This window comes from Oryza sativa, chromosome 7 (genome assembly GCF_034140825.1).
Source record: "Oryza sativa Japonica Group chromosome 7, ASM3414082v1".
In the NCBI taxonomy this organism is placed as follows: Eukaryota; Viridiplantae; Streptophyta; class Magnoliopsida; order Poales; family Poaceae; genus Oryza; species Oryza sativa.
Window position 1 is genome coordinate 9,405,683 of NC_089041.1, and position 8,871 is coordinate 9,414,553.

The following is an 8,871-nucleotide window of genomic DNA, read 5'->3' on the forward strand; positions in this document are numbered from 1 at the left end:
ATAGAAAACATACCCATCAGTACGCCCTGGTCTTCCTGGGCCTCTTCGGCCCGAACGTGGTTCACCTGCCCGCGTCCAAATCCGGTAGCGGTCCTGTTAGTTTGCGGAGTCTTGAATAGACCTCGTCCAGCGGCAGGGGTAGTAGTCCCGTGAATAGCCGTTGTATTAGCTCCAGTACGAACTGGTGTCTTTTTTGGATGGGGGCACTTGTTGGCGAAATGCCCATACTCTCCACAGTTGAAACAGCTTCCTGGCCTCACTGATCCAGTGGCGGCCTGATTCGGCGCAGGAGCTCGGTTCTGAATGGTAACCGGCCTATGGAAATTGCTAGATGCGGCAAGACGATTGGTTGTCACCACTGTTGGTCTCCATACTGAGGAGGTTGTTCCTTTAGGACGCTGGGGTGCGGCCTGAGACAGGCGGTTCATGGCAAACCTCCTTTTGCGATTGTGCTCCACAACCTTCCGGTCGTTTTCCATTCTAACGACCTTATTGATTAAACTGTAGAAATTATCGTGGTCCTGTCCAATCATGGGCCCACGCAACTCGTCGTTCAGGCCTTCGATGAACTTGTCGATCTTTTCCTCCTCGTCGCAAGATCTCCAGTCGCGTAGCGCGCCAGCTGAGTGAAACGGTTCAGGTACTCTTGTACTGTGGTATTTCCTTGCCGTAGTCTCCTGAACTCATTTTTCTTCCTCCGCATCACCGCGGCAGGCACGAAGTTGTTACGGAAGGCTGTGGTAAATTCCTCCCAGTTTGGTTCTCCAGCATCTTCTTCTCGGGCTTCTTCCAATTGGTTCGCCGCAAAGATCACTTTATCGGCTTCACGTACTCGAACAAGGGTCAGCTTCTTCTCAATAATCCTTAACCAATCTTCAGCCTCCATAGGTTCATCAGCTGTAGCGAACGTGGGTGGCTTAGTTCTCATGAATTCCCCAAAGCTTGATCCTCCACGGTTGCCTTGATTATTTGCGATGGCTTGCAGAAGTTGGGTTTGAGCAGCCATGACTCCGGCCAGGGTGGTTAGGTCGGGTGCTTGGGTCTCTTCATTGCTGGTTGACGCCCGACGTCGGCTTGCCATCTGTGTAGGCCGATTACGTAAGTATTCTAATTTCCTAACTAGCCCTTATGGTTTTATCCCGCTAAGGGAGTTGTTTTGATGTGAACTTTGTTTTGCAAGCATGGTGGAATAAACTCATTCATAACACAACAGTAATAATATCATAAATAACATCACAGAGTTCCACAGGTAGTACATAAGTCATGATGTAATCGACTGCACATATACGCAGTCCAAATAAAGTTCATCCAAAAGATACATCGAACTAATCATCAAGCTACTCGTCAATCTAGGTAGGGGGGTGTGTCTCGCATGCTATCCAAAAACCATCTGAAGCGAGATCGAAGCTGCAATAGTCCTCCAGTCTAGTCATCCAACCATCCGCAGGATCCTGGGGCAGGTAGAGGGTGGTCGCTGGCACGGGCAAACCTGAGTCCCCACGGCTCGGAGGTAGTGGCCTCTGGATCTGGCTTGGGCTTCTTACCCGGGGGTCGGGTGCTCTTGTGGGCGGTGCTGAGGGTGCGAGGGCCTCCGATAAAGGTGATGCGGGGAACAGGAGTCTCGTCCTCCGAAGGATCAGTGATGTCTGGCTCTATCTCTGGCTCGGTGTCAGTCCCCTCCGTCTCGGAGTCGACCTGGATCGGAGTCTCCATGCTAGAACCCAGCTACGGTGACGGGGTAGGGATCAGTGGAGTGTGCACAATCTCTGGGGCAGGTGGCTGTGTCACTGTCGTGTCCACCAGGTAAGGTGCTGACTCAGTAGCTAGCATACCAACCTCTCCCAGAAGAGCGTGGAACGCGGGTGGGTACGGCGGGGTGAGGAAGAAGTAGCGGTCACGCCCTACTGCTGTGGAAGTAGAAGCTCCTGTGGTGTTGACCGTGGCTGCTCGAAGCTGCTCCTCCAGCTGGCTAACATGCTCCTGACTCTCTCTCAACTGCTCCTCAAGTGTATCCATCATCCCACGGCGATCGTTGTACTGATCAGATAGCTGCTGGAACTGGTCGCCGTGGACCTGAAGCTGTGCCTTCAGTAAGTTTATCTCACTGCCCCAAGCCTGGTGCTCCTCCTCTAGCTGAAGCTGCTGCACTGTGAGGTCAGTCACCTCGGTCTCTAACTCTCCTACACGCCTCTGCTGGTCGTCGATCTCTAACAGAGCCTCCTCGTAGAAGTCGTCTACTGCCTTAGCCCATCATGACAATCGAGTCACTATCGGGTTGTAGCAGCAAGGTGTGTCCTGAACTGTGCAGACGGAGTTGCTCTCCTCTCGAAACGGGTGGTGAGCAAACTCAGTACTTGCCAACTCAGCTCGGTGGATAGAGCTAAGTTGGAGGAAGGCCTCCCAGGCTGCATCCTGCATCGCGGTCTCCGGTAAGTCGTGACAGTGGCGTGTCGGAAAGCTGTAGTCTGACTCTGACGGAACTCGTGTGAGAACCTCGACCAGGACCTCCCAAACGGGTCCACACTGTCTCACTCGGTAGATCGGAAATCTGGGGTACCGTAGACGCCTCATCAACTGATGCAGCTCAATGACGTATCCCTCCGAGCGGGGTACGCCCATCTCCTAGGTAACGGGTGAATCCAGATCTGCCATCTAAGTTTAAGAAAAACCCACAGTCAGCGGAGAGTAAAACTTGTTTTGTGAAGAAAATAGTTAAGAGTAAGATGAAAATCGTATAGAGTTTTGTAAACATAGCATTTTTATTTTTGAAAGTATTTCAAAATGGGAATTTCTTCCTTGTCCAACTTAGAAAAAGGGGGTGGGGCGCCTTTTGGTCTTTTCCTACAGTCGTATGGCTCTGATACCAACTCTGTGGACCCCCGTTTCTATAACATAAATCAATCTTGTAAACAGTACCATTTCCCTGGATCAAGTAGTCTGGTACACACGAGTTCATAACTGAAATACCAAATGCACATACACGAGAGTCTACCGCGAATTATTACATCATAAGCCCACAGGCATAGTCTTAAATCATCGGACCGAGCGGTCCGGAATACATTCCAAAAGCAGAAATAGATAAGGCAACGGAATTAAGGCAGCGGCATGCCATTGCCACAGGCAACGACCGTAACTAAGACCTACTGAGCGCCATCGTCTTCGTCACCCTCTTGGTAATAGGCATAGGGATCCTCCGAAGCTTCATCTCCAGCCTCTGATTAAGTTTATATTTGCAAGGGTGAGTACCAACCATACTCAGCAAGCCACCACATCAACAATGCACATGATAGGGGTATTTCAAAGGATGGCTATGGTTCCTTTGCGCAAAGCAAGTTTTGTAATTCTTTTCACAAGCCTAAGACCTAGCATTGACTGATCAAATTTTAGTACCAGTGTTTATACTTAAACAACGACGGTTCTGTCCACCATCCATTGTGATCCCAAGGATAGCTTCCCGCCATTAATTCGTCATGGTTTTCTGAGGACGTCTACCTTCCCTCCTCTCAGGAAGTGACTCCATCAGTATAAAAATCATCATGCAATAACCCATCCCACACAAGTTGAGAAATTTGAGTCTAGCCAAGTGTAATACATGATCCGGTGCTCAATAACCGCGAGCACGGCTATTCGAATAGATTTGGTTTACTCACACTGCAGTGGATGTACACTTTACCCGCACTTCGCGACTGCCCAACACATGAGCCTCGTCCCAACACATGAGACGCGTCACGGCAAAGCTTTTCGATAACCTCGCATTGGCAATACCCGCTCCATGAACTTAAATCCTCATGCACTCTAGGCGTCCATGTTTCTAGCAGTGAGAGGAATTCTAGCGCTCCCGGGAAAGAGAAGTCTCACACACATATTAAATTATGGTTTAAGTTGAGTTCTCTCTCTCACACACTCATGGCAGTCCTACCCATGGCGACACCGATGTAGGACACGCCTCTCGGCCCTACCTCAACGGCTGTCCCATGGTAGCGCACCTGCCTCACTCAGGGGTGAACCATCTATGCAGGGATACAGCCTCCGCTCGGCTATTTAATCCGCTAGGTCTATACCCATACGAGAAGTGCGGTTGTACGGGGGTCGTTTCATGCTTAACTTCATGGCTCGGTCCTTAATTGACCGGGGACGGTACTAGCCTTTCCCAAATACCACCCAAATCCACCGTCCACCCCAGTCTAAAACAAGTGTTTAATTTCATTCCTACTTTCACAAATCATGTCATCATCATCATGGCAATGCGGCGCTTATGTCTCCACATGCCGCATCTCAATTACCTTCTCAAAGGTAATTGCCCAAGCATATAGCATTTGATAAAATATGAGTGTGCATGAATCTAGAGTAGCATGTCTAAGCATGTGTCATAATTGACTAAGGACTCATACATAATTATGGTTACAAGGATTTAAAGGTAAACAATCATTAATGCATGGCATAATCACAAGTAGGATGTTCATCATTGCATGCAATTTTATTTGTAAACAAAATAATTTTGCAATTGGTATCAACATGCTCAAAGAATAGTGATGACTTGCCTTGCTCAAAGTCTTGCGGGTCTTGACCTTCGCTCGGATCCGCAACTCCCTCGGGCTCTATAATTACGTGCGAAGAAATGATTTGAATTCAATTAGAATTCAAATAAAATCCAAATAACCCACACAAAAGTCGAACACGATTCGATCGTTCTAATTTGACTACAAAGTTTGCGGAACCACCTTATTCGAACTATTGGGTCATTTAACCTAAGTCATTTCATGATTTGGAAGTACGCTCCTAAGAATTCAACCTAATTGTTTAGTTCTTAAATAAATCTAAATTCGTATCGCGAAGTGATTACTTATAGAGATTACCAAAAATATCCTATAATTATAGTAATATTTTGCAAATACTACATTTTAATTAATCTATAATTAAATTCTAATTATTTTAAATTTTCTAAATCTCCCTCTAGTTTCCAATTTATTTTTCCTTTTCTTTTTCTCTCCTCTATTTTCCCTTTTCTTTTCTTTCTTTTTCTCCCTTTCCTTTTTCTTTTTCCTTCTTTCTTTTTTTTCTTTCCCTTTCTTTCTCTCGGCTTCTCCTACCTCTCTCTCTCTCGGCTTATGCCCACCCGGGTGGCGACAGCGGCGGAACGAGGAGAGGGGTGGCGGCTTACCGACGGCGGTGGCAGCGACGGCGACGCAAGGCGAGGCGACGCTCGGCGCAGCACACGGTGCGGCGCGGCGGCACAAGGGCGGCGGCGCGGCGGCACGAGGACGGCGGCGCGGTGGCACGAGGGCGGCGGCGCGGTGGAGAGGAAAGAGGGAAGGAAGAGGGGAATGGAGTGGGGGATAATGGAGAGGGGTGGGGGTATTTATAGGGAAGAGGGGAAAGAGGGAGAGAAGGAGGGGTGGCCGGCTTAATGGAGATGTGACGGCGGCGCACGGAGCTCGGGACAACAGCGACGCGTGGCGACACGACGGCGCGGCAGGGCGCGGGGCGCGAGGCGGCGAGGGGACGGGTGACGCGACGGCACGGGACGGCGACGCGACGGCGACAGCAGAGCGGGGCTCGAGGCGACGGCGACGCGCGCGGCGCGGCAGCGATGGCGACGGCGCACGGCGGCAGGCGGCGATAGCGACGCGGCGCGGGGCGCGAGGCGGTGATGGCGATGCGACGGCGACACGGCGCGGCAGCAGCGCGGGGGACGGGACGGTGCGAGACGGCGAGGGGACGGGCGAGTGGCGCACGGGCGCGGGGCGCGAGGCGGCAAGGGGACGGCGCGCGGCGATGGGACGGGCGACGAGACGGCGACGGGACGGCGGCGCGGCGACGCGTGACAGGGCACGCGGCGCGGGGCGCGAGGCGGTGAGCGCGCGGCGCGAGGCGACGCGACGGCGGCGCGGCGCGGCAGCGGTGGCAAGACGCGACGGCGACGGCGCGCGGGGCTCGGGGCAGCCAGAGCGCGTGGCAGAGGAGGGGTTAGGGCTAGGGACTGCAATCGAACACCTAGGGGCAATGAATAGTGACTTTTCCTATTTAATCCTATTTTAGCCTGTTTCCTATATGAATTTTATTCTATAAATCCTAGTTTTTGCATAAATGAAGTTCACTCAATATTTGTGTTATTCTAACCAGTGGATTCACTCAAGATTAATTTTACCCATATTTTATTTTATATAATTTACTTGAATTTAATTAGAGTTAATTCTTATTCCATCGCATTTTAATTTAATTGATACAAATATGGTCGCGATAATATTTTATTTATTTCTATCCTCACCTAATCTTTATTTTAAATTATATCTTGATTATTTCTTTTGCCAATCTAATTTTAGGTTTTATTCCTAATTATTTATCCCCTATTCGCGACTGATAAACTTCGAAACCAAATTCCAATGAAATAGGCGAAGAGAATCGGCATGATGCAATTTATTTAAAAAGTTTTTGAAGGCCCATATTTTTGGAGTTTTGATTTTTCGTTGTTCGAATTTTCAGGGTGTTACAAACCTACCCCCTTAAAAAAATCTCGTCCCGAGATTTCTTACCAGTTTTCAAATAGATGCGGGTATTCCGTCCTCAAGAATTCTTTGCTTTCCCAAGTGGCTTCATCCTCAGTGTGATTACTCCACTGTACCTTATACATACGCCATACTTTGTTCCTAGTCCTCTTTTCTGCTTCATCCAATATCCGGACTAGGTGTTCTGGATACGTGAGATCATTGCTAATGTGAATTTCTTCCAACGGAGCTTGTTCTTCCGGCACTCGTAAGCATTTCTTTAATTGAGACACATGGAAGACTGGGTGCACATCAGCGATATTCTCTGGTAGCTGTAACTGATATGCGACTTCTCCTCGTCTAGCCGTGATTTGAAAAGGTCCCACATATCTTGGCGCTAGTTTTCCTTTGACCTTAAACCTTTTCGTTCCCCTCATCAGAGAAACCTTTAGATAAACGTAATCTCCTTCCTTAAATTCCAGGTTTCTTCTTCGGGTGTCGGCGTAACTCTTCTGTCGTGATTGTGCCACTTTTAGACGGTCTCGAATCAGGCGAACCTTTTCTTCGGCCTCTTTGATAATGTCAGGTTCAAATACCGCCCGTTCACCTGTCTCGGACCACATCAGTGGGGTTCGACATCGTCGACCAAACAATGCCTCATTGGGTGACATCGTCGACCAAACAATGCCTCATTGGGTGACATAGAAGGAGACGCAAGCGAGAAGGGGTGCGGCGCCCCGGACCACGCGTGGCGGCCGCCGGCACCAAGCGACAACAAGAGCGGCGCCGCCGGCACCGAGCCACTGGCCACCGCGACATGATGTCTCTAGCGATTTTTTTTTCTTTTCTTTGGATGAGCGTTGTTGTGTGGGAGGAGTGGATAGGGTTGGCATAGCTAGGCCAATGGGAAAAAGGTGTAACGTAACAGAGGCCCATGAGTAGCATGGGCTGGCCCAATACTGTTCAATGTCGATCTAACGTCCATCAGGAGACCTGCAGACAATCCAACGGCTCAGGAAAAAAAGATGATGTGGGGTGCAAGCTTTATAGCAATAACTCCTCTAGTGGGTACCAACTATATAGGAAGAAGGGATGAGCTTGCTCCTGGATTTTTCACATTTTAGTCCTTTTGAAAAACTTATTTCGCAAGTAGATCCCTAGAGAAACTTATCCCAAAAATGGTCCTTTTCGGGGCGCCAGAGTGGCTGGCGCCGTCGTTTAACAGGACGGTGCCAGCCTCTTTGGCGCCGTCCCACCGCCGACATGGCGGGGCGATGCTGAGGTGACTAGGGGGAGTGCGCCAGAGTGGCTGGCGCCCCCCCCCCCCGAAATTTTTTATTTTTGTTTTATTTGTTTGATATTTTTTTCACGCTTAGGGACACACATGAACCAACCATACAAAAATTGAACTCAAATGGACGTAATATGTGACATGTAGAATTTTTCCTCTCCTCTCCTCTCTCCGAACTAGTGCAAAGGAGAGAGATATGCAACTTTTTTATTTTTATTTTATTTTTTTGATATTTTTTTCACACTTAGGAACTCACAGGAACCAACCACGTAAAAAATAAACTCAAACGGACGAAATATGTGGCATGTGGAATTTTCCAAAGCTCCACCGAAAAACTTCTCTCCTCGAAAACACAATCTTGCAAGCGGAATTTGGAGGTTTTAATATCGCCGAACCCGGCAAAGCGGGGGAGAATCGGATGTAACTTTTTCTGTAGATGTCCGTGCATATATTATTTGCCTGATTCCGAGTCCGTATGAGAAAGTTACGCCTATTTTAATAGATGGCATATTGTCCGTTTCGGTAGAGTTTTGGAAAATTCTACATGTCACATATTTTGTCCGTTTGAGTTTATTTTTTATACGGTTGGTTCCTATGTTCTCCTAAGTGTGAAAAAAATATCAAAAAAATGAAATAAAAATAAAAAAATTACATCTCTATGTACTGTTTAACTTATATATGTCATTTCATGTGGTTATATTTTGAATTAGATTAAGTAATTTCATATAGTGGTAGAGTGCATTATGTTTAACATGCTGATCAAAGGGTTTTACTAAAGGAGTTATGGTCTAATTTTAGTGAAGGTGCAAAGTAGTTCGAGTTAGCTAAGTGGTAGTTCGAGTTTAAATTTTTTTTGTGGTTGGTTGTATCGTGATCCTGAGTGTGAAAAAACATCCGAAAAAATAAAATAAAAATGACACCGTTACAACTCCATACAGAGAAACAGGAATGGAGGCGGCGGCGCCAGCCATGCTGGCGCCCTCCTCCCTGGGGCGGCGCATGCTGGCGCCCTCCTCCTGCCACGTCGGTTCGCGTGCGCCACGGTGGCAGGAGGACGGCGCCAGAGAGGCTGGCGCCGTCCCGTTGGATGACGGC

The 8,871-nt window shown here is 48.6% G+C and overlaps 1 protein-coding gene across 1 annotated transcript; it reads right to left on the reverse strand.

Moving 5' to 3' along the window:
• Positions 1-553: 553 nt before the first annotated feature.
• Positions 554-1,006, reverse strand: LOC136357401 (uncharacterized). Its single transcript, XM_066312648.1, has one exon. It carries the CDS (start codon positions 1,004-1,006, stop codon positions 554-556), a length of 453 nt encoding a protein of 150 aa, XP_066168745.1.
• Positions 1,007-8,871: the final 7,865 nt, after the last annotated feature.